The following is a 26,474-nucleotide window of genomic DNA, read 5'->3' on the forward strand; positions in this document are numbered from 1 at the left end:
TGGTATTGCTGAAAGAAGTGCCATGCTTTTTTGCTTAGCAGTTGTCAGGGCAGTTGCAAAAATGCTGCATTTCAAAGAGGGGCAACATTTATACTGCATGAGAAAAGGGTACTGATGGCTTGGCAAGTAAATTCTGGTTAAAGTGCTGCCATGGAGATTACATGAATGCTTTTGTTGTATTTAAAATAGAAGGTGCAATGCCTGGGCATGTTCCTTTTGTCTGTCAGGGACAGGTCTCTGCATATGAATACTTGCAGCTTTTAACAAGCATAAGTGAGATATATTGAACCTGATTGATCTTAATTGGTTGCTGGTGAAATTATTAACACACTTGGGATTGTGCAGCATGTGCTTTCCAGTTGTGGAATCATATCTAGTGAACTGAATTTTGCAAGCACAGATTGGCGGAGTACCTCCAGTACCCTTCCTATTGTGAACAGTGGAAGGGACATGCTGCTTTATACGATCTGCCAGTTGTTAGGACACATGGCCTACATACCTAGCATCACACCAGCACAGAGATTCATATACATGTTAGCCATTTGTGTGGAAGGCAGCCTTTTTGGCTTGATGGCAGCATCCGTTTAGTAGAAAATACCACTTGTGTTGCTCATGCACAGTGAAACGGTTAGCTTTACCTGTTGCTCAAATTTTTGAGATGCCTTACATATCCAGGGTAATCTGAGGCGGCTGCTGGTGGGGCAAGAAGGGAATGAAAGAAGGCATCACTGGTTCCATGGTCTGCTGCCAGGGGGACTCCTTTATCCATCTGACAGGCTTTGGCCTGAGTCCAAACCCACCTTTACAAACGTTTGGCCCATTAGTGCCACAGTTAGTGTTGCTACACTTTTTTGGGAGGGAATTATGGGTGCAGTGTTTTTGAGGATCCTACTCTCATGTTAAGCAAATTCTTCATTGATGCAGATATTTCCTGGTTGTCATATTGCCCAATGGCATTGCTTTACTTCATAAAGTACAAGAACACAGTACCTCCACGTTGACTTTACCTTGTAAAATGTTGTTGTTCCTGGATGATTTGGAGCAAAGGTTTTAAATTGATGCCTCTGATAAAGTAGAGACTATTCACTTCACTTCAATTATACACCAAAGCGCATTTACTAGTTTCATAAGCTATTTACAATCGTTTGTCATCAAGCGAACTAGTAGAGTGGTGCTCACCATGTCTTTGCTCCACAACAGAAGTACCTATTACTTGAAATAAATCAATAAATCTTTCTCACAGATGGAGTGATAATAACCACAGATGCAAGAAGCATCATCTGGCTTATCCAAATAATATGCAGTCTTCCATTTTGAACCAAAATTCCTTGCGTCAAATTCTTTTGTGCAACAAAAAATAATTGTAAAATGCTTCTAGGTGAAGAATTTTACCTGAAATATATAACTGACTCTGATGTGGTTTGATTGCAAGAGGCTGCTTAATGTTCCTGCGTTTAATGTAAAATTGTTTAAAATGATAAGTTCTAAATTATTTACAAGTCAAATAGTCCATTCATCCTAATAAGTGCATGCTCTACATGAACTCCTCCTACCCCTCTTCCTCGAATGGTCCAAGGAAATGAGTTATTTCTTATTATTGCAGTGTATAAATGTATACAAAATCTATTTTCAGTTGTATATCTGTTATGAATGCAGAAAGAAATATCTGAGTAAGATGGGGAACAATTGTGTAGAACATTATATGTACATGAGGAAGTAGTCCGAGAGCTGTAAATACTTGGTAAATTATAGTCTGAAATGTTGTATCAAACCCAGATTATAACATTTCTGTCAATAAAACATGAAGGAAATCAAAACTCTATTTCAGACTTTTTTAATGGACAGTCCAAGCTGACACCCACCTTCAGGTTGGTATGGTGCCAAGGAGTGATGCCAGGACACGGTCAGACCACTGCTTGGCCATGTTCCTCTTCCCCGGGGGCTATACTGACCTTTATGGCCCTGGGGAGGCCCCCATGACAGGTGTATGTTTGGTGAATCTGTTGTAAATGGCTGCCGGTGTCTGCTGAACATCCGGTGAGGGGGGAGTCTTGGGAGAGAGTGCTCACTAATAACATGCTAATGTATTAAAAGAGCTTTCGGCGGAAACTTACCGGCACGAATAGCACTCTCTGGATTTCGAGCATGCACAGCCATTCCCACAGATGGGGTGAGTGGGCTTAAATTTGCTGCCCCAGAAATATTCACACACATAACAAACCAGCAAGTAACATGGTGTTCAAGTTGCACTGAGCTACTTTTACTCTTCAGAACTTTCTGGAAATGACGTGATTGGCACATGTAGCAGCACGATCGGCCTCAGTGCCAGGGACTCAGGTTCGATTCCCGGCTTGGGTCATTGTCTATGCAGAGTCTGCACATTCTCTCCGTGTCTACATGGGTTTCCTCCAGTTTCCGCCACAGCCTAAAAGGCATGCTGGTTAGGTGCATTAGCCATGCTAAATTCTCCCTCACTGTATCCAAACAGGCACCAGAATGTGGCGACTAAGGGATTTTTGTAGTAACTTCATTGCAGTGTTAATGTAAGCCTGCTTGTGACTAAAATATATTTAACTTTACTTTTGGTGCATGCACATGATTGAGGTGGAAACCGAGATACCAACCTTTTTTTAAAAAAAAGACTTATTTTGAGAATATTTCTTTCAGCATACATTACACAAATATGAAATCTGCTCTTCGGGGACAGTGAAGCAGCTCAGTAATTATGAATTTAGCATGTGGTTTGAAACCCCAGTTACGCTTCCTTCAAGGTGTAATTCTTTTTCACAAGGATTGTTATGGCGAAACTAATAGCATAAAAGTTCACCGTTTTGTCAGTTTAGTGGTTTCTGCTTGATTGCAGCCTGGGGAGATATCACACTCGATGGGAAAAATGTAGAATCACTAACAGCAGTTTCTGGATTTTTACACTAAACTGTGCATATGCAGCCTCCAGTAGTTGCAGTCAGTTTCAGAAGAGTAGGGATGACAAGCAGTGGCAATTTTTTGCCATCGGTGTTACTGCAAAATCTGGGTCTCAAGTAAAACTCAGTAAATTACTCCGTTTCAGGCAATATTTTATCAAAACACGCATTAACATCTCTTATGCTGAAAACCTATTACATGGGAAGATTGCAGAAGGAATTGTGAACTGTGACGCAGGTAAACCTACAGCCTGCTCCTTGGAGTCATTTGCATTATTTTGCTTTATATATAAAATCCCTACAGCGCATAAAGAGGCCATTCGGCCCATTGAGTCCACACTGACACCAATCCCACCCAGGCCATATCCCTGTACCTACCCCACGTATTTACCCAGCTAATTCCCATGACGACCAGGGACAATTTAGCATGGCCAATCAACCTAACCCATACATCTTTGGAGCGTGGGAGGAAATTGGAGCACCTGGAGGAAACCTGCACAGACACAGGGGAGAATGTGCAAACTGCACACAGTCACCCAAAGCCGGAATTGAACCCATGTCACTGGCACTGAGGCAGCAGTGCTAACCACTATCCACCGTGCCACCCGGTATGCTTTTGCAGTGTTCAATGAAGGTGAAGATTAAAGGTGCTGGGACTCTGTTTCCTTTGACTTTAATTTGAGCAATGATAATTACTATGCCTACCAGCTGTCCATTTCCATGTGGACTATTGATGGGGTATCTTGGAAATTATACTATGTACACTTTGAAATGGTAGGTGTGTGTACACACATATATTTTCCTTGTAAAGAAAAACAACATTTCGACTAACTAACTTGCATTCATGTAGCAGCTTTGATGTAGCAAAACAGCCCCCGATACTTTGTCCGTTTGGTCTTTCATTTCCATTGATCCATAGGAGGAAATATGTGGGTGTCTCAAAGCTTGGCCAAAGAGAGATTTTAAGGTGGATTTTAAAAGAAAATAGAAGGTGGGGAGACGGAAGAGTATGGAAGGGAATTTTAAAGAATGACTTGCATTTAGATAGTGCCTTTCATGAAGACAATGTGACATCTAAAATACTTTACAGTTAATTAAATACTTCTGAAGTGTTGCAATGTAGGAAATAACATCTCCGCATAAAGTCTAAATGTCAGAATGATGATGGCTAATATTGGGGCAAGGGGGGTGATGCACAAGAGGTCAGGGAGACAGGATTGTCACAGTGGAACAGTTTACGTGAATGGAAGAAGTGAAATATGGATTGATTTCAACATCTGGATAGGAATTTTAAATTAGTGTTGGGAGAATGGGACGCAATGTTAGAAACATAGAAAAACTACAGCACAAACAGGCCCTTCGGCCCACAAGTTGTGCCGAACACATCCCTACCTTCTAGACCTACCTATAACCCTCCATCCTATTAAGCTCCATGTACTCATCCAGGAGTCTGTTAAAAGACCCTATTGAGTTCGCCTCCACCACCACTGATGGCAGCCGATTCCACTCGCCCACCACCCTCTGTGTGAAAAACTTACCCCTAACATCTCCCCTGTACCTACCCCCCAGCACCCTAACCCTGTGTCCTCTCGTATCAGCCATTTCCACCCTGGGAAAAAGCCTCTGAGAGTCCACCCGATCTATGCCTTTCAACATCTTATATACCTCTATTAGGTCTCCTCTCATCCTATGTCTCTCCAAGGAGAAAAGACCGAGCTCCCTCAGCCTATCCTCCTAAGGCATGCCACTCAATCCAGGCAACATCCTTGTAAATCTCCTCTGCACTCTTTCAATCTTTTCCACATCCTTCCTATAGTGAGGCGACCAGAACTGAGCACAGTACTCCAAGTGGGGTCTGACGAGGGTCTTGTATAGCTGCATCATTATCCCCGGACTCCTAAACTCAATCCCTCGATTGATAAAGGCCAGCACACCATACGCCTTCTTAACCACCTCCTCCACCTGTGCGGCTGATTTTAGAGTCCTATGGACCCGGACCCCAAGGTCCTTCTGATCCTCTATCCTGATGTTGTTTATAAAGTTTTGTGATTGACTTGACTTATGGGATAAATGCAATATTTATTTCCACAGCTATTATTATATAGCTGTGTAGTATTCGTTTTTGGAACATTTTTCCCCCACTTGTTAGAGAGCAATTTAATTGGAAATTTCCAATTTATAAACTGGAAATTTGAATGGTTATGCTCAGGGCTATTAAAAGTTGTGCTCCTAAAACTTCTAACCAACCCAAGGGTGGATAAATAGAATCTTACTCTACAGAAGGAAGCCATTTGGCTCATCATGCCAGCTCTTTGAAAGAGCTGTCCAATTTATTCCCACATCCCAACTTTTCCCCTATAACCCTGCAAATTAGCCCTTCTATAATATTGATTTACTTTTTGAAGTTCCTCCACAATCTGCCTCCACCAGTCTCTGGATAAGACGCTCCTTAGCTTTTTTCCTCTAATTATTTTGCCAATTGTTTTGCAGCTATGATCTCTGGTTACTGACCTACGACTAGAGCAAGGCTATTTCTCTCTACTTGCTGTGCCAAAACCTAATCTGATTTTGCATACTTCCATTGTATCTCTCCTTCACCTTCCTTTTCTCTGAGGAGTGTTACTCCAATCTCTCCACAAAACTGATGATCCTGGTAAAGCTCCTCTGCTATCACCGGCTTTGATATATGTCTCTAAGTGTGGTGCCCTAAACTGTATGAAATAGTCCAGCTAAGGTCTATCCAGTGATACGCAAATGTTTAGCATAACTTTCTTTTGTCTTTGTATCCAATGCCCTTTTTGCAAAGCCAGATATTCCATATGCTTCCTTCACCATATCCACTTACCTCACCACCGTCTCAGATTTCTGAATGTGCACCCATAGGCTACCTACTCTTGGACTCACCTCAAAATTGTACCATTTAGATGATGCAAAGTAGTTTCCACATTGTTCCACTCACCTCCGTTATATCTGCAATGTGTCGGTCTCTTTCACCAGTCTGACTGTTCTCTTGAAGTTTACGATTATTCATTCACCATGTTTTTAATCATCTGCAGACTTCAGAATTGCACTCCCCAAACATATTTTATATATAAAAATGGCAGCATTCTCAAGTAAAGGGTAGTCTAAAATCCTAATGACATTAATCAGCAGTCAAACTTTGCACTTGTTAAACAGAAAGCTTTAATGTTTTATCTATCCATCATATGAGCCACTGTGCCTCCGGGTGGCACAGTGATTAGCACTGCTGCCTCACAGCGCCCGGGACCCGGGTTCAATTCTGACCTCAGGTCACCGTCTGTGTGGAGTTTGCACATTCTCCCTGTGTCTGCATGGGTTTCCTCCAGGTGCTCTAGTTTCCTCCCACAGTCCAAAGACGTAGGTTGATTGGCCATGTTAAATTGCCCCTTAATGTCAGGAGGACCAGCAAGGTAAATAAGTGGGGTTAAAGGGATAGGCTCGGGTGGGATTGTTGTAGGTGTAGGCTCGATGGGCTAATCAGCCTCTGTCTGTACTATAGAGATTCTATGAAAGGTCCTACAAATAGCCAGCAGATAATTGACCATGATATGTGATCAGTTGTGCAACGCACCATAATCATGTCAGAAATGTGATGACTGCAGCTTATCTAATCAATGTTTTCGGGTGGCCTCAGTTTGACTTCTACCTTTTTGAAGCTGTTGTATTAGAACAGGCTTGCATTTCCCCTCAATTTTGAGGCAGCAAATCTCATTTCTGGACAAGAACCTGTCAGATTCAGCAATTCATGAACCATACTACTTTTAATTGGCTCTTATACACAAGAGGTAATCCTTGGGGAACTGAATGAGCCAGCAATTAGATTGTAGTGAAGGTTATCAAATACCAACTTTGTCGTTCCTGAAATGTCTGAATGCATTTACTTGAAAACTGAGATTTTGAATTGGCTTGAATATATTAAAAATTCAACAGCACTAACCTCTAATAATGCAAATGTAGTTCATGTGCATCCACACACTTAGATAATTTTACCCCGTGCACTTGGTGTGCATGCTAGAATATTAAGATAAACTATCCATTATGTAGTTGGCCTAATTTACAGTCCCAGTTCCACCTTGCCCGTTGGATGGGATAGACAGCACAAAGAGAACAAGATCCACTGTGCTGAACGTTTTAACTTGTGCACCAAGCAGTGCTCCTCTGCACTGAGAATGCAAAACAAAGTTACCCGGATAGCCTTTTCGGCAGTTTTATCAGTTGAAACCTTTCTGGAAAGGATTACATTCATTTGCCAATATTTAATTTTTGGCCTATTTCCCTTTTCGGCAGATCTATGGCTAGAGTTTTAGTATGGAATGTAAACTGAAGACAATTCGTATATGGAAAAATTAATTTCCTGTTGCCAAAGTTAAACGTTTTTACTGAGGTAGGATTTTTAGTTATGCTTTATTTATAGATCACTTGTGTGTTCTACGTAGAATTTGCACATATATATTCCCTAATGGATCATGTTAGCTTTTATACAGTACCTGAATTAGTATATGAATATAGTTTAAAACACATTTTAGCGCACCAGTTGGTGTCATGACTGAAACACAATACTTGCCTGTGTTGTAGCAACAACATTTTGGATGCCAAGAGATCCCATAAGTTTCTGCACTACACTGTAGTAACTAAAATAAGGATTCCTGTAATGTTACACAGGCAACTGTGAACTTTGTTTTATAGCTGTACAGTTGTCATAAGGAAGAAATATGCCAGAAAATCTGTTAGTGCTTCTTTAGTCCTCTGGAAACCTTTTTTTAAATAACCTCAAGTTTTTCAGTATTTAGGCTGTTTGTTTTCATTAAAACTAAAGACAGGTGTGATAGTGGTTTTGCCAACGCACTTTATAAGCTAGTTGTTTACAATAAATTTAAGTCTTGTACGTTTGATAACCCTGGTGGGTCTATATACCATTTCTCTGTGATAGCCTATAACTAACTGAATTTATATCCCTTGGTATCTGTTTTAGTTACTGTCAGTCTATTATTTAACCTAGAGTAATTGTGCAGAATGCACTTGCTTGTCGGTCAAAGCGGTGGATGGATCAGCTGAAGATTTATTATGTGCCTATAGTAGAAATAATGGTCCTCTGATGTCCTACCTGCAATTTTGACCCATAACAGTACATTCCAGAACTAATTAAATAACCACAAAAGGATTGAATCATCATGTACAGCCTACTGTCAGCTTGGCTCGGTTAGCACATTTGCTTCAGAGTCCGGTTATAGTACCCAAAAAGGAATTTGAGTATATAGTCTAGGTTGCCATCATCACAGTGCTCTATTGTTGGAGGCGAAACCATTTTGTTTAATGCATTAAACCATGGTTCTGATTTATCAGTTCAGTAGATATTAAACCTGCTATGGAACAGTGCGAGTGCCTGGTGTTTTGGCCAACATTGCTTGCTTAACCATCACCATGCAAATTACCTGGTGATTCATCTTGTTTCCAGTTTGTGATGCCTCTTTGTCGTAAATCAATAGTGACTGCACCTCAAAGTATGTAGTTGTGAAGACTATTCTGAGTAGATGTTAGATACTGCACATAAAATTCATTTAAAAAAGTTTTTGCCTTTCTTTATTTTCCTCCCCCCTCTTGTAAATGCTTTGCCACATCTCGGGCAGAGCAAGTTCATGTGATGAATGCTGTTCTTTCCTCTTAGACTAGATTGTACATCAGTCTTAAAGGCCATTTATTGTAATATTTGTGGTCTTTTTGTGCCAATATTGAATATTTAGAGTTTGTTGAAGTAAGCAAAATAACTTATTTGGAACACCACGTGCTGTGTCTACATCTTCTTGTTCAATGAAGAACAAGATCATAAGACATTGCATCACTTCCTGAGATGATATTTCCCATGATGATGCATATTCACACTGTTAACCCCTGATATGGAGGGTGGGATTTTCTGGCCGCGCACGCCCCAAGGCTGGAAATTCTTGCCTGAGGCCACATTGGATTTGGTACTGGGAAATGAACCGGGCCAAGTGTTAGATTTGGTTGTGGGAGAGCACTTTGGAGATAGTGACCACAATTCGGTGTCTTTTGTTATTGCAATGGAGAGGGATAGGGCCGTACGGCAGAGCAAGGTTTACAATTGGGGGAGAGGTAATTATGATGCGATTAGGCAAGAATTAGGGGGCATAAGTTGGGAACAGAAACTGTCAGAGAAGGGAACTAATGAAAAGTGGAACTTTTTCAAGGAACAAATACTGGATGTCCTTGATAGGTATGTCCCTGTCAGGCAGGGAGGAAATGGCTGAGTGTGGGAGCCATGGTTCACGAAAGAGGTGGAATGTCTTGTGAAAAGGAAGAGGGAAGCTTATGTAGGGATGAGGAAACAAGGTTCAGATGGCTCGATTGAGGGTTACAAGTTAGCAAGGAATGAGCTGAAAAAGGGGCTTAGGAGAGCTAGGAGGGGACATGAGAAGTCCTTGGCGGGTCGGATCAAGGAAAACCCCAAGGCTTTTTACTCTTATGTGAAGAATAAAAGAATGACCAGGGTGAGGTTAGGGCCGGTCAAGGACAGTAGTGGGAACTTGTGTATGGAGTCAGAAGAGATAGGCGAGGTGATGAATAAATACTTTTCTTCAGTGTTCACCAAGGAGAGGGGCCATGTTTTTGAGGAAGCGAAGGTGTTACAGGCTAATAGGCTGGAGGAAATAGATGTTCGGAGGGAGGATGTCCTGGCAGTTTTGAATAAACTGAAGGTCGATAAGTCCCCTGGGCCCGATGAAATGTATCCTAGGATTCTTTGGGAGGCAAGGGATGAGATTGCAGAGCCTTTGGCTTTGATCTTTGGGTCCTCGCTGTCCACGGGGATGGTGCCAGAGGACTGGAGAATGGCGAATGTTGTTCCTCTGTTTAAGAAAGGGAATAGAAATGACCCTGGTAATTATAGACCGGTTAGTCTTTCTTCGGTGGTTGGTAAATTGATGGAAAAGGTCCTTGGGGATGGGATTTACGACCATTTAGAAAGATGCGGATTAATCTGGGATAGTCAGCACGGATTCGTGAAGGGCAAGTCGTGCCTCACAAATTTGATAGAATTTTTTGAGGAGGTAACTAAGTGTGTTGATGAAGGTAGGGCAGTTGATGTCATATACATGGATTTTAGTAAGGCGTTTGATAAGGTCCCCCATGGTCGGCTTATGATGAAAGTGAGGAGGTGTGGGATAGAGAGAAAGTTGGCCGATTGGATAGGTAACTGGCTGTCTGATCGAAGACAGAGGGTGGTGGTCGATGGAAAATTTTCGGATTGGAGGCAGGTTGCTAGCGGAGTGCCACAGAGATCAGTGCTTGGTCCTCTGCTCTTTGTGATTTTTATTAATGACTTGGAGGAGGGGGCTGAAGGGTGGATCAGTAAATTTGCTGATGACACCAAGATTGGTGGAGTAGTGGATGAGGTGGAGGGCTGTTGTAGGCTGCAAAGAGACATAGATAGGATGCAAAGCTGGGCTGAAAAATGGCGAATGGAGTTTAACCCTGATAAATGTGAGGTGATTCATTTTGGTAGGACTAATTTAAATGTGGATTACAGGGTCAAAGGTAGGGTTCTGAAGACTGTGGAGGAACAGAGAGATCTTGGGGTTCATATCCACAGATCTCTAAAGGTTGCCACTCAAGTGGATAGAGCTGTGAAGAAGGCCTATAGTGTGTTAGCTTTTATTAACAGGGGGTTGGAGTTTAAGAGCCGTGGGATTATGCTGCAACTGTACAGGACCTTGGTGAGACCACATTTGGAATATTGTGTTCAGTTCTGGTCACCTCACTATAAGAAGGATGTGGAAGCGCTGGAAAGAGTGCAGAGGAGATTTACCAGGATGCTGCCTGGTTTGGAGGGTAGGTCTTATGAGGAAAGGTTGAAGGAGCTAGGGCTGTTCTCTCTGGAGCGGAGGAGGCTGAGGGGAGACTTAATAGAGGTTTATAAAATGATGAAGGGGATAGATAGAGTGAACATTCAAAGACTATTTCCTCGGGTGGATGGAGCTATTACAAGGGGGCATAACTATAGGGTTCGTGGTGGGAGATACAGGAAGGATATCAGAGGTAGGTTCTTTACGCAGAGAGTGGTTGGGGTGTGGAATGGACTGCCTGCAGTGATAGTGGAGTCAGACACTTTAGGAACATTTAAGCGGTTATTGGATAGGCACATGGAGCATACCAGGATGATAGGGAGTGGGATAGCTTGATCTTGGTTTCAGATAAAGCTCGGCACATCATCGTGGGCCGAAGGGCCTGTTCTGTGCTGTACTGTTCTATGTTCTAGGTCAACGGACCATTGTATGGTGCATCCTCATGCTACTATTTCCCACAATATTTCCCATGATGGCATTTCACACAGTTAACACCTCCTCTCCCCTCGGGTCTCTGATCCTCTCCATTATATTACATCCCCCAAGTTGGCTGATTTTTTTTTGTAGGGGCAACTGCTCTGGCAGTTTTACTGGTGTACCAAAATGGGTCTTGGCTCCTTTTTGGAGGAAATTGGGGATTTGAATTTTACAAGTGATCTCTCAGACGCTGCTGAGCAGAAGAACGATAGTTGAATCAGATTTACCAGCCTGGTAGCCATCTGAATTGGTAGATAAAACAGACCAGAGATACTGTATTAACTTTGCACTTGACTGCTTTGACTACATAAAGAGTTGCTTCTGCGCGGTAACCAGAGCACATCTGTTCTGTCTCTGTGCCATTATCTGTTTGGATGAGATAGGTCTGTGGATTTGGATTTGGTGTCTGTTCAACCACTTGTCCATATCAAACTTGATCTTGGATCCAAACTGGTTTTCCTGGTTGGAGGTCTGGTAGGTTGTGTACTTGGTGACATTTGTCATGGTTCCACATCTGGCTGAAATGCTTTATCCTTCACTTTGTCCAAGTCACCAGCGTGTGTGTGGGAGAGCAGTGAGTTGACTTCAGTCGTTTTCCCATTAGGGGTTCACGTTTTAGAGCAGAGTTGAACAAAAGCCCATAAAACTCCCATAGCTCCTGCTTGGTTCCTGGATCCCTTCTGATAAAGGCATAGGGCATCTCCTTTTTTCTAATTCTGTGCAGGCATCATGCTGCGATACAATCTGAAAGTGACGACCCCCCACCCCCCCCCCCAAACCCCTTCAGTAAAAATGGCATTCTGACTCTGGCGAGAAATTTTTGTGCCAATGTTTTTTCTGTAACCGATTAGTTAGCTGGGCAGTTATTGTACAGCCACATCTCTGCTCTTAAATTTAATATACATCAGTGAGTTGACCATTTTTTAGGATATGGTTCCCCATCATCCCAAATCACCAACCAATTTTGCTTTCTGACCTCCTGCCTGTCTACTCAGTTGAATTGCTTTTGTTAAATCATAGTCATAGACGTCTACAGCACAGAAAAAGGCCCTTCAACCCATTGTGTTTGTGCCAGTAAAAGACAATATAATTACTATAATTCCATTGGGCCAAATACTGGAACTAGCCTTGTGTGCCTTGGCATCGCAAGTGCGCATCTAAACACGACTAAAATGTTATGAAGGACTCTGCCTCCACCACCCTTTCAGGCAGCGAGTTTCAGACTCCCACCTTTTGGATGAAAAAGCTTTTCCTCTCGACCCCTCTAAACACTCTGCCCCTTTAAATCTATGCCTCCTACGCATTGATCTCTTCACCAAGGGGAAATGTTTCTGCCTGTCTATCTATGCTCCCCAATTTTATATTTCTCAATCATATCCCCTAATCTTGGAACAATCAGTTTCTTCTGTTCCAAGGAAAACAAGTCCAGTCTATCCAATCTCTCCATCAAAAAACTCCAGCCCAGGCAACATCCTGAAAAAAAAATCTCCAAGTTGACGAGTGTGATAGCACTGGAAAGGAAAAATCTCCTTTCCAGTGCTATCACATTCCTCCTGTAATATTGTTTCCAGAACTGCACAATACTCTAGCTGTGGCTTAAACAACATTTTATATAGTTGCAGCATAACCTCCCTGCTCTTAAACTCTTGTCTTGGCTAATAAAGACAAGTATACCATATGTCGTCTTAACCACTTTATCCACCTGTCCTACCTTGAGGGACCGATGCGCATGCAGACCAAGGTTCCTCCAATCCTCAAAGCTTCCCAGGGTTCTGCCATTCGTGTATACTCCCTTGTCTTTCTAGTCCTGCACAAGTGTATCATCTTGCACTTATCCGGATTGAATTCCATTTACCACTGACAGTCCATCTGACCAGCCTGTCCATTTCCTGCTATAATCTAAGGCCATCCTCCTCACTACTTGCTATCCCACCAATTTTTGTATAATCCACGAGCTTATTGATCAACCCTCCTACATTCACGTCTAAATCATTTATATAAACCACGAGCATCAAGTGCCCCAACCCTGATCCCTGCGGGACCCCACTGGACACAGTCGTCCAGTCAGAAAAATACCCCTCGATCACTATCCTCTGCTCCCTGCCACTCGGCCAATTCTGGATCCAATTTGCCAAATTTCCTTGGATCCCATGGGCTTGTACCTTTGCTATCAGTCTTCCATGTGGGACTCTTATCAAAAGTCTTGTTGAAGTCCAAGTTGACTACATCAAATGCATCGTGCTGATCTATACACCTGGTTAGCTCTTTGAAAAATTCCATCAAGTTGATTAGACATGACCTCCCCTTAACAAAGTCACGCTGACTGTTCTTGAATAACCTCCAGCCTCTCCAAATGCAGATTTCTCCGTTTCTCTGAATTGCTTCCAATATTTGCCCCACCACTGTTAGACCTACTGACCTATAGTTTCCTGGATTATCCCTTCCTCCTTTCTTGACAGCAAGTGGTCAGATAATGCTTCATCCAATACACTGACAATTATTCTGTCCCTGGTTAGTTCTGCTTTTGAGTTGTTATATTCACAGTTCTCTGAAAATCTGTACAGATTATCAATAATTTTCCCTTGTCATTGGGTGTGCCTCTTAAATTTAACCCGCTTGACAATGGCATTCTTTTGCAGATTGAAGTAAAGATCAAATGCTTTTATTACTTCATTGTACGTAGCTTTTTCTTCTTTGATCCCTTGGCTGACTCGGATATCATCTGCACAGCTACACATCAGGTATAACAGCATAATACTGATCTTGCTGCGAGGCCTGTGCCGTGCAATATCTGGCAAATGTTTGGTGCCGGTTCAGCCATAATTCCACCTGGTTGAGACCTGCAATGTGCTCAAAGCTTTCCACTAATGGCAGAGACTTTTCCATAATTGTTCTTTCACTTGCTGCCAGCACGTAATATTTTTGATTTTGTTGCGCTAATGTTTAGAGTCGTCTGAGGTAAGGATAACATTAACTTTCTTGGAACATATCTGTGTCTGTATGTTTCCATGAGGTCTACATGAGAAAGCAAGATAATGAGATGTTGGGTGGAATTTTGAGATTTTTTCCCCCAAATATCCAGCTAGTTTGAAAATGGGGGAATTCCAGATTTGTTTTTTGGGTGAGTTTTCATGCCCAATCTTGTGCACTCTGCCTCTGAAATTTTGGGCTAGTGAGTTTCTAGCCAGAGGCACTATGGGCTGGGCTTAGCTCGCCAGCCAGCCTGTAGAGGGAGGTATTGCGCATGTGCAGACCTCCGCTGCACAGGCGCATTAACAGTAGCAGGACTCTGACAGAGAGAGAGCTGTCAGGTCCCCACTACTGCAAGCAGTCTCAAACAGCACCCGACCACCACCCCCCCCCCTTGGTAATTGTAGAGGGCCACAACTCCATTCCCTACCCCACCGATTGCATGCAGAGTGGCAGCGGGCCCCCCTCCCCCACCCATGGGCAGTACCAGGGGTGGTGCCAAGAGTGTTGCCAGTGGCACAGCCATTCTGGCATTGTTCAAGGGGCACCCCACCTTGACCTCTGCTTTCCCAGGGGGTCTTAATGGCCTCCAGTTCTACTGGCGAGGCCAGCGCAACTATTCCCCGTTCATGGGGAGCAGGTATTTTTCTCGCCGGAGAGAACCCCTCCCGGTGAGGCAATAAATCAAGTGAGCCTGGACAATTGAGCGCCGGGTTCGCTAAACGGATGCAAAACAGCATTTCCATAAATCTAAGTAAATTAATCAGCCCCCCTCCCATTTCCGGCGAGAGGCTGACTGTGTCGGAAATCCAGGTCTCATAAAATCGCGAGAGCCAAGTAACCGGGCACGATCCTGATTTCTCGGCTTGCGTGCGATTTTACTGGCTGGCTCTGCCCATCGAGGGGCGGGACGAGCTGCTATGAAATTCTGCCCAGTGTATCACTTCCTGTGATTTATGGACACGTTTCACTAGCGTATCTGTTAGAATTATACTACATTTATCTGCTTAAAATATTTCAGGCCCACATGACCAATTTTTATCTTCCTTCAACCTTCGTTTAACTACATTAATCTAAGATTTTTGAGTATAAAATCAGAGGTTTAAATTTGTACATACAAAATTAAAGTTGAGATGGAGAAGGCAGGGAAGACCATGCTTTGTGGTCTATTTGAACATTGTGACCAGACAGATGATCTTTTGGTATGTTTAACTTTATTTTCCCTTGGATGTTGTACTTGCAGCAATATAAGTTATCTTGACAGAGCCTTGGCACAAACTGGTTTTCCTGTTCCAGAAATTTAACCTCTGGGTGACTCCACAAAAAAAATGACAGCATTCCTGTTACGGTCATTGCTGTGACATTGTAAAGAATGTAGATGTGATGAGAAACTATTAAACTGGAGTGCATATATTTAGAATTCAACCTTCATTGTGGGTCAGAATGTTTAGATGTAACACGATACGTTTGGATTTCTGAAAGGGTTCTAATAAAGTTGTTGTTCTTCACTCCATTCATGTTACTGGAGGAAGCTCCGAGTCAGAGCAGGTTTTAAAATCATTAACACGCATTGCTGAACTGACTGATTTGGAAAAGACACAGGTTAAACGGGAAGGCTAGCTATGTTCTGTTGAATTGCAGACATAAAGGAAAATGGAATTAAGTTCCGAATCATAGACCACATGAACAGCGTTGGAGAGCCAGAGGTGAGTTTTATGTGCCACCTTCGCAGTTGTTTTATTTTAGAAGTCAGTTTGGTACCTAAATTATGTTTTGCCTAGACAGTGCTGTACTGGGTGCTCTGCAGTAAAAAATGATATGACTGTCTTCACAAATCAGAGAGAGGCAATCTTTTTGAAAAAGGTTTGATCCATAGCATCTGTAATTCATTAGCTGTCTTGACTGAATCAACAATATAATATGTTATGTCCTTTCTCATGGACAGAATTCCTAATTTTCTTATGGGTATGCTTCTTTGCATTGCTGTTCATTCAAAACTAACTCTTAGAATTTACAGCTGTAAATTGTTACAGCTATTGCACTTTACAGTTCTCACTGTTTCACCAGTTTAAGTTCCCAAAGCTCATTCATTATTGCTCAGTGGGAATTACAATTATAAGATGTTGAGAACGTGAAGTACATCCTCTATGCATCTTAACATTTTCTCCCAAAAAGTCACTGGTGTGTGGCATTCACTATCCCAGTAAGTAGTGGGAGCTGGGTTTTTGAATTTTCCCGAGGCTGAGTTGGACAGATTTTTGTTAGGCAAGGGAGTCCTGGGTTATTGGGGGGAGACACCAGGTTCACCATGATTTTATTGAATGTTGGAGCAGGTGAAAGATCCCATGGTCAAATGGGTAGAGCATGTGCAAAATGGTCAGTGGAACCATGCTCCCAAAGACAGTGGTTCAAATCTTTGCTTGTAGCAAATATATGTTTGGGGCAGCATGGTGGCAGTGGTTGGCACTGCTGCCTCGCAGTGGTTGGCACTGCTGCCTCACAGTGCCAGGGACCTTGTTCAATTCCAGCCTCGGGTGACTGTCTGTGTGGAGTTTGCACGTTCTCCCCGTGTCTGCGTGGGTTTCCTCTGGGTGCTCCGGTTTCCCCTCACCAAAGATGTGGGGTAGGTTGATTGACCATGTTAAATTGCCCTTAGTGACAGGGGATTAGGGTAAATATGTGCGGTTATGGGTATAGGGCCTGGGTGGGATTGTTGTCGGTGCAGGCTCAAAGGGCCAAATGACCACCTTCTGCACTGTAGGGATTCTTTGATTCGAGGTGTGAAGGGCCAACTCCTGTTCCTTTGTTTCCTAACAGAATTCTCTCCACATGGCAATGCCTGTGTTTTAGAAGCATCCCCCAGGCATCAAATAGCTATTTTCTTCTTCAGTTAATACTAACCGTTATAGATTTGACAGCAAATTGGTAACATTTCAGAACCTGTGCCGGCAGATGCAAAAGAAATCCTTCCTAAATGTCCATTGATAACTCCTGAGTCTTTGAACTTGAGGTGTAATTGCTGCTGTTGTTTGGGATTTTGTGAAGTGCAGCTTTTTGATCTTGCTGTGTTGGTGCTAGCCACTTTCTCATTCCAACTGTAAATTAAGAATGGCATTACAAATCGCAAAGGATTCCACTGTCAATATTCAGCTCTCAGAAACTTACAGCACAGAAGACATGCCGGCTCTTTGGAAAAAGCTGTCCAATTTAATCCCATACCCAGTGTGTGCACTTATTTTTGTGCACAGATTTTTAAAAATTCACTAATGGAACATTGGCGTCGCTGGCTGGCCAGCATTTATTGCCCATCCCTAGTTGCCTGAGGGCAGTTGAGAATCAACCACATTGCTGTGGCTCTGGAGTCACATGTAGTCCAGACCAGGGAAGGACAGCAGATTTCCTTCCCTTTTTAAAAAAAAACACTAATGGAACAGAGGTTTTTTTCAACAATGGTTTCATGGTCATCAGTAGATTCTTAATTCCAGTTTTAAAAATAAAATCACATTGCACCATCTGCCACTGTGGGATTCAAACCTGGATCCCCAGAGCATTAGCTGAGTTTCTGGATTAATAATCTAGCAATAATGCCGTTCGGTCATCACCTCCCTCCATCTGATTTGTCGAAGTGCGCAGGCCTTTTTGATAGCCATGCATGCAAGGGGCTGAGTTCTCGGAGAGATGCGTAAGAAGTTTCTGGTTGCTGAATGGCCGTGTAGCTTGGAGGAAACATGGCCCACACACCAGCTGTAAATTAGTCCTCAATTTCTGTCACCATCCTTCATTTCAAGACCATCCATTGTCCCATGAATATTTAACTCAAGGTTATCATCTGCAGCCATGTCTTAGGAAAGCTCTGCAGTTCCCCGAATACCAGTGAATCATGGATACAGTGGGATGCATGCCTGTATAGTTAGTGATCATTGAAGTAGATGTGGTGCTCTAAATGCCTGGATATCATACAATGGAACTCTGTGAGTTTCTGATCCATTCAGAAATCTCCTTGCAAAGAAGCATTGCCATGGAGATTGCAGAGGAGGAAACCATTGAGTGCACCACGAAGAGCTGTCATAGTTCTTTGAAAATGTGAGTTTGGGTAGATGAAAGTCCATCAGCATTTTTGAGGTTTTATAAATGGGGGCATAATAGTACAAATAAATAAGGTATTGGCTCAACCACAGATGAATGCAGATTTGGCTGCCTCAGAATATTAAACTGTGTAGAGCATTCCATCAGGAACTATATTTACACAGATTTCTCAAAAGCCTGATTTGGAACTTTTAATATGGGAAAGGGTTTCAATGTGTTTCTGTTTGCATTTTATAAAATGGGAGAATGTTTGAAATGGGTAGATGCATTCATGATCACCTCTAGAGTTTTGTTTTAAAGATTTTTGGAGCTATACCACCTCATGCATAGGATGTTGTTTATGTAAGGAAGCCATGCGAGAAGATACGTGACAAATTGAAATCTGTCACATAACTCTGCAGATGCAGATCTGACCTTTGCAGAAACAGTAACCTTAAGTAACAGGGCCTGATGGCCCGGATCTAGCCGTCTCCAATAGCAGTGAATGCTGAACCATTTGATGCTATTTGAGGGCAGCATCGGCACAATGACTTCTGCAGGAGTCCACTTAACTTCAAGCTGCAGTGCACCTTGAATGGGTTGTGGGAGATCCTCCATTGGTATTTCTATTAGATCTGTCAGCAATTAAATTTGGGAAGATTGCTCCAGACTTCATCAATAGCTTGGATCTTATTTGTCTCTCAAAGGGATCTTGAATTGGATTTAATTGAATTTTGAATTTGCTTTTTGGAGCAAGCAAGGAATGGATTTGGGTTTGCCTGGTCCATTCTGAGCCTTGGCTTTGTAACTTTAAGGATGGAGCAAAAAACAATTGTAGTAATTTATTTAGGACAGTTCCTCACAGGGGTCGAGCTCACTCAGGCACACGGCCCTTTAAATCCAGACCCTCCCACACCCCTGGTTCATCCTCCGACAACCCCTGACTCCTCGGTCCAACTGATCTTGGAAAGGATGCTGGGGGGTAGGGTGGGGCTGTGGCGTGTGAGCTGTCGAGAATATGGATGCGGAGATGGGAAGAGCAGAACCAGGGGGACCTGAAATGAAAAGACAGACAGTACAAAGATTCACCATCATTAAAAACACTTAGCTGTCATTGTGCCGAAGGCAGACCTAAAAGGATATGATTCCAGTTCATGGTGTCAGTGGGATGGGGCATTGCCATGATTGCACCATGCCACTGCCTCTGTGCTCGCCTCGATCCATGCTGCAGGTGAGAGAGCACGTTCCCACTGCAGCCAACAATAAAGATAGACGCAGTTACTGGCATACACCTTTGCTTCAGCATTGGCCAAGAGGCCAATTGGATGAGTCGCCTTCTCTTGCTAGCCTATGGGGATTCAAAAAATATTACTAAATCTGGTTTTGTCAAAAGAATGAATTGAATATGCTCAGCAGTGTCTTTGGGCCTTCCTGTCTCCTCCTCTCTATTCAATTGACTTGTTGCAGGTTCAATCCCACCCAAACAGAGATTTCCATTCAGATTTGCCCAAGTCATTTGGCACACCACTATCTGCCTTCCTCCGGTTTGAAAAATATCCATTTACCGCAACCGCCTGTTTCATGTCCTTAAGCCATTTAAAAAAAAATCCAAACTGACATTGACCTTCCTATTGCATGAGCATCAACGTTATTAACCAGCTGGTACATGGTACTTTGTCCAAAGCTATCTTCAAATCTATTTCAGCAACATGCACTGTATTTCCTTAATCTGCTTCATAAGAGTTCTGTTACTTCATTTGAAAAGAAGTAATTGGATCAGTCAAAGTTGATCTGCCTTCTACTGATCTGTGCTGGCAGTCTTTCATTAGCTCAGAGTGCCTTTTGATTTTTTTTCTCCCGATTATTGTTTTGAAAGCCGTACCTACTACGGAGAAACTAACTGGCTTGTGGATACGAAGTTACACCATTTCTTGAACAAGGGTGTCACATTTCCTACTTTCCAATTGCCTGGCACCTCCTTCATATCTAGAGGAGCAGGGATGGCAAGTGTTAACACCTCGGAAATTTTATGGAAAGGGGTTTTACCTAGAATTGTCCATTTTAATTTAATTTTTAAAGTGTATATTTGACTATGGCAAACTGTTCCACTATCTCCATCCTTGCCGCCTTTTAGGAACCTGGGATGTGAGCCATCTAGATCAGGTGATTTATTCACTCCCAAGAATATCCCCTGTCTATCCATTTTAATCCCATTCATTACCTCCATCTTTGTTTGTATTTTGTCAGCAATCTCTTCCTCAAGAAACACCAATACAAAATCCTCATCAAGTATTCTAGTCTTTCTCTGTACCTCGAAAGGTATATCCCTGCCTTTGCCCCTAATATGCCCCACCCTATCTCTTCCTGCTTACTATTTACATGAAGATTTTTGTGTTTCCTCTTGTGTTGCCTGCCATTCTATTCTTGTATTCTCACTTTGCCAGTCCTATTTTCCTTATCATTTCACCTCTCCATCTATTGTATTTCATAGAATCATAGAATACTTAAGTGCCAAAGGAGGCTATTCGGCCCATCGAGCCTGCACCAACAACAGCCCCACACAGGCCCTAGCCCCATAACCCCATGTATTTCCCCTGCTAATCCCCCAAAACTAAGGAGTAATTTAGCATGATCGATCAATCTAACCTGCACACCTTTGGAGTATGTGAGGAAACTGAAGAACCTGGAGGAAACCCACGCATACATTGGGAGAACATGCAAACTTCACAGTCACCCAAGTCTTGAACCTGGATCCCTGGTGCTGTGAGGCAGCAGTGCTGCCACTGTGCTACCCCCTTTTTTGGCCTGGTTCTCACGAGAAGAATTTACCTGACATGGCAAATGCACTCTTTTGTTTTTTCATATTTTCTTTTTCAAAGGCAGCAGATGCATGCGCCACCACCACAGCTGGTTCCCCTCCAAGGCCGACAGTATTCTGACTTGGAACAGTATTGCTGGATCAAAAGCATGGTACTCCCGATCTAGCTGCACCATGGATGTACCAACACCACACAAACTGCAATGTTTCAAGGCAGTGATTCACTGCCACCTTCTCGAGGGCAATTAGAGATGAGCAATAAACACTAGTGTTGCCAGTGTTGCTCAAAGCAAAAGAAACAAAATCATGGGGACCCATGATGACAATTACAAAAATAGCCTGGCCATTCCCCTAACTATGAAATATTCTATAACAACTGCACTTCTATTCTCCTGTGCAGTTCCTTGCCCAATACTGCCATGGTCTGGGCTGCATTTCTTCAAGCTAGCTTCATTCCAAGTAGTCTCCAATGCTGACTACCTGTTTGACAGTGCATTCATTGTCGACTCTTGCACTTCTGCTTAGAATAGGAAGAGGCAGATGGCCAGTCATCTACTGTCCTGAACACGTTCTGCCTCGCCTCCTGCAACATGCAGTTGAGAACTCCCATCCTCCCTGATACTTTTGCAGTGACTCCATTAGAGCAGCTGGAGACAGTCCGTACATAGACATGGGCACCCAAGACAGTTCCTGAAGTTTGCACATAGCGTAGGAATTGCAAGCAATAGGTCTTGGCTTCCAATCAATGTTCTAAGGACAGAAATCTCCAATTCTTTTCATCCAGTTAGTAATGCTTTTAAACCACTTATTTTACATCTTAGCTCTTAGAACTTGACATTTCCTGCTGTACCTTTCAGACTACTTGTTTTAATAAAATAGCCTTGTGGCACCCCTTCTCGGCCTGGAATGCCCCTTCCTCATTCAGCAAATTCTACTCTATAGAAATAGTACCCGACAGAACAGAATTTTGTGCTACTGCGTTAATAAAAGTGTCCTCTATTTATACTGGCAAAAATTTCAAACACCTGATAGCATGCTATCCCATTTTTTTCCATCTTATCCTTTGGCTAGAGGTATGTTTGTATTAATGCTCTCTGTTTATTTTGAAAGTGGGACTCTCCATCTATGGAATTGCAGGCATGAATCTGCCTTTTGTCATTTGTGGCACCCAAGGAGATTAAAATTTATCAGTCTGTTAACAGCCAAAGTTTTTTTTCCCTCTGGAGATTTAAGATCTTATGAAATGCTAAGAATGATTGTGTTCCTATTTTAGATATGTAAGAGAACTTAACTGTTCAATGTTAAGTCAGTCTCTGTTTAACGGAAGAATGAGCATCTGTGGTTGAACATCAAGAGTAGTCCTGTTTCACATCAGGGAGAACGAAAGAATTTCTCCACTTATAAACAGAAATCCAGGCAAAGCAAAAAGATGGTGGTTCATAATGGAAATGTGAATGAGGGAGTGATGGATTTTTTAGATGGCAAGAGGTCAAGACTGGCCATCTGCCTCTTCCTATTCTAAGCAGAAGTGCAAGAGTCGACAATGAATGCACTGTCAAACAGGTAGTCAACATTGGAGACCACTTGGAATGAAGCTAGCTTGAAGAAATGCCAGACCATGGCAGTATTAGGCAAGGAACTGCACAGGAGAATAGAAGTGCAGTTGTTATAGAATATTTCATAGGGGAATGGCCAGACTATTTTTGTAATTGTCATCCGTGGTGCAGAAAAATGAAGTAGATGTGCCATGATGTAACTGGTGGAACAGGCTTGAAGGGATTAATGGCCCATTCCTGCTCCCATTTCCTTCCTAGCTGAGGTGTATCAAATGCAGTGATTAAACTCCAAGAGTGGGTTTTAATTGATTGTGAAATGTAAAGGAATTCAGCAACTTTTCCTTACTGGAAAAGATTTTGATATTTATTATTGTCACATGTATTGGTCCACAGAGTCTGCTGTGGATCTGTTGCGGCAATAGGCAAACTGTAATGAATCCAGGCAATCTGGGAGGCCGGAATTGGTTTGTGCCATGACTAACCTTTCAAAGCACTTCATAATGATGGATGTCAGAGCCATTGGACGATGGTCATTAAGGCACGCTGCCTAGCTTTTCTTTGGTACAGGGATTATGGTTGCCGTCTTGAAGCAGATAGGGACCTCAGATCAGTAAGTTCATGTCTATAATTTTTAACTACAGTACTTTTGAAACACTTGTAAATTGTTGCAGTTGGTCTACATCTGCACCATATGGTACATTGCCCCAATATAATAACATAGAAGAAACACCTTGGCTCAGAAGCTGTCATGGCGAACATCCCCAAAATGGCTGAAAATCCCAAGCATTCCGCTGAACCTGGCATTTCCCATCTTTGCATGGGTGGGATTGGAGTGGGCTGGGGTTCACACATGTGATTTGTGGAAGCAGCTGGCCATTTAAATCGCCATCTGCCTCCACTGAAGTGGGATTTTGGAAGAACAGGAGTGTGGAATCAAAAGGCGTATATTAGAAAAGGTAAGAGGAGGTCTAAACATGATGAATTCTGGAGGATAATCAGGGAGAGGTACTCCTGTGGATTGGGTTTCTGGACCCCTCCGGAGAAGTAAGGCACCCTTTGGGAGAATTAAGGCGGCCTTCATGTATGTTAAAAGTGAACATGGTTATGTATTTTTAATGCACAAACTCATTGGAACTGTCAAAATGGAAAAGAGGTGTCCAGCAACTGTCCATTGATACTAGATGAGTTGGCATGGAGAGACTAAGGGGCAAAGGGTGTTGGGGGGCTTGGATTGCCATGAGTTAGGACTAAGTTAGTATTGAGGTAAGAGGGAAATGGGGATGGGTAGAGAGGCATTAAGTTGGCAAAGGCATTTGAGAGGCCATGGGATGTGGGTAGAGGAGCAATACATTGGCAGGAGAAGTAAGGGGCTATGGGGATGGGTAGAGGTTAACTAAGTTGCGCAAGGGTGTGGGAACTGGGAGAAAATGTTGGCATGAAAGGGGTAGAGGAGCGTGTGAGGGTTGGATTGATTATTTTTGTTCCAACATTTAATTTGAAAGCATGCTGGGGCACAGACAGGACTTGCACCCAGCCCATGTCCATACCCGGCAGCCAGGGTGCTTTCCAGGATCACCCTTTCCGACTCCTGTTTCAGCCTGCCTCACACCACTGATTGAGAATCCCAGCTTTAATGGTTGGCTTCGCTGAGCCGGGAAATCTCCCGATTCAGTAAACCTGACCTTGGCTTGAAAATCTGGGCTCTTGTCATCTAAATTTTCGCATTAGCTTGCATTTCCTATCTAATGGCTTTCCACGATCCAGTTGTTAAATTTTGCACTCTATATGGAACTGGGATTAGTATTGTTGCTCTTGAGATTATCCAAGTCATTTTGGAGCTAACCTCTTCCTCAAACCAGGAGGCTGCTTAGCTGCTGTGTGTTTTATCGTTCCATGCACATAGCAGAGATTAATCTTTACAGCTTTGTTGGTCACAACACAGTGAATTATGAGATACACTTCATTCAGACTCTTCCATTGGGAGACATATTGATGGAACACAGACTGATTATTAAGCTAAGTCAGCAGAGTCTTGTGAAAGATTAAATCTTTTTATATTGTTTTGTTTTAGATATTGTCTGTAGGATGCGTGTGTAAAATGGAGATATACTTTTGACTGCCCCACACAACGTGAACAGAAAGATATCCAATTCGCAACCATGCACAATTTTAATAAGTCTCATCTAGGTTTTGGGTTTGAACTGTCTTTGTTGATACACACAAAATTTAGTGTCCAGTTATATGAGGATGATTGTACTATCATTGTCAGAATAAGTAAAAGAAAACGAGATTTGAAAAGTAATTTCATTCAATTATTTTCATGAACACAAGAAATAAGACCAGGAGTAGACCATCAAGCCGCCTCTTCCATTCAATTTAGATTAAAATTAGTTGTGCCATAGAGTTTAAGTAACTGTGCTTGCAGTATGATTAACATAACTGGCTGGTTATGATTGTTATTGGTATTTATGTTCTCTGATGTTTGTGTCAGAAAATTGTTTTATGAACAGGAAACCTTGTTCTTGCAGTAAATTTCTGGATTTTCAGATTTTGATCGTGTCACTGGTCTCAACCAAGATTGTAACAGTGGCAAGCTGATCTGGGGGTGAGAGTTGTGCTGCAGCTAGACAACACCCTGCTTTGACTGCATTTTAAAAATGTATTTCCTCAATAGGGTGTAGGCTAGGCCAGTATTTATTGCCCATCCCTAATTGCCCTTGAAGGTGGTGGTAAGCTGCCTTATTGAACCAATGCAGCCCATGTGGTGGAAGTACACCTACACTGCTGTTGGGAAGGATGGTCCAGGATTTTGACCCAGCGACAATGAAGGAAAGGTGATCTAGTTCCAAGTCAGGATGGTGTGTTGCTTGGAGTAGAATTTGCAGGTGGTAGTGCTGTTCCCATGCATCTGCTGCCCTTGTCCTTCTGTTTGGTAGAGATCTTGAGATTGGGAGATACTATCACAGGAGGCTTGGCGAATTCTAGCAGCGCATCGTGTAGCACACACTGTCATGGCATAGTGGTGGAGAGAGTGAATGTTGAAGGTGGCAGATGATGTGACAATCAAGTGGACTGCTTCGTCCTATATAGTGCCAAGCTTCAGTGCTGGAGCTGCACTCAGACCTGGCAAGTGGAGAGTATTCCATCACACTCCTGTAGATGGTGCACAGTCTTTGGGGGAGTCAGGAGGTGAGTTATCCACCGCTGGATTCCTGGCCTCTGATCTGCTCTGGTAGCCTTGGCATTTAAATTTCTGGTAAGTTATAACCCCCAAAATGTTGATGGAGATCTGTGATACCATGTGGAGCCCTATGAGGAGTTCTGGACTTCACATCTTCAGAAGGGAGGCCTTGGCCTTGGAGGGAGTGCAGTGTAGATTTTCCAAAATAATACGTGGACTGCAAAAATTAAATTGAGGATAAATTGCACCAATAAGGGTTGTACTCAATTGAATTTAGAAGGTTTGAAGAGTGCTTTGAGCAACAATTTCAAGATGTTAAGGGGAGTGATAATGTATTTCTCTTTCCGCTGGTTGGGGAGTCTCGGACGAGGGGGCATAAAAAATTTGAAGCAGGCCTTTTGAATGAACTGAAGTAATACTTGCACAAAGCTTGGGAGAACTTTGAAACTCTAATGGGAATAGCAATTGATGCTAGATGAATTTTTAATATGCAAACTGAGATTGCTAGATTAACTATGGGACAAAGGATATAGAATTAGGTTGCAAATCATCAATGATCTTATTGAATTGCTGAACAAGCTCGAGGGGCTAAATGGCCTATCT

At 42.7% G+C, this 26,474-nt stretch overlaps 1 protein-coding gene across 2 annotated transcripts in view; it reads left to right on the top strand.

The window, feature by feature from the left end:
- cdk14 (cyclin dependent kinase 14) overlaps nt 1-26,474 on the top strand; it is a 570,262-nt gene that overhangs the window by 59,597 nt on the left and 484,191 nt on the right. The window contains exon 1 of one of the 2 annotated variants that reach the window (XM_078235409.1): nt 15,820-15,957. The exons of the other annotated variant lie outside the window; for it this stretch is intronic. Coding sequence (XP_078091535.1) covers nt 15,934-15,957 — 24 coding nt within the window. The 5' untranslated portion in view covers nt 15,820-15,933. Of the gene's footprint in view, nt 1-15,819; nt 15,958-26,474 lie in introns of those variants that run through there. 2 annotated transcript variants of the gene reach the window in all.

This window comes from Mustelus asterias, chromosome 2 (genome assembly GCF_964213995.1).
Source record: "Mustelus asterias chromosome 2, sMusAst1.hap1.1, whole genome shotgun sequence".
NCBI classification, from domain to species: Eukaryota; Metazoa; Chordata; class Chondrichthyes; order Carcharhiniformes; family Triakidae; genus Mustelus; species Mustelus asterias.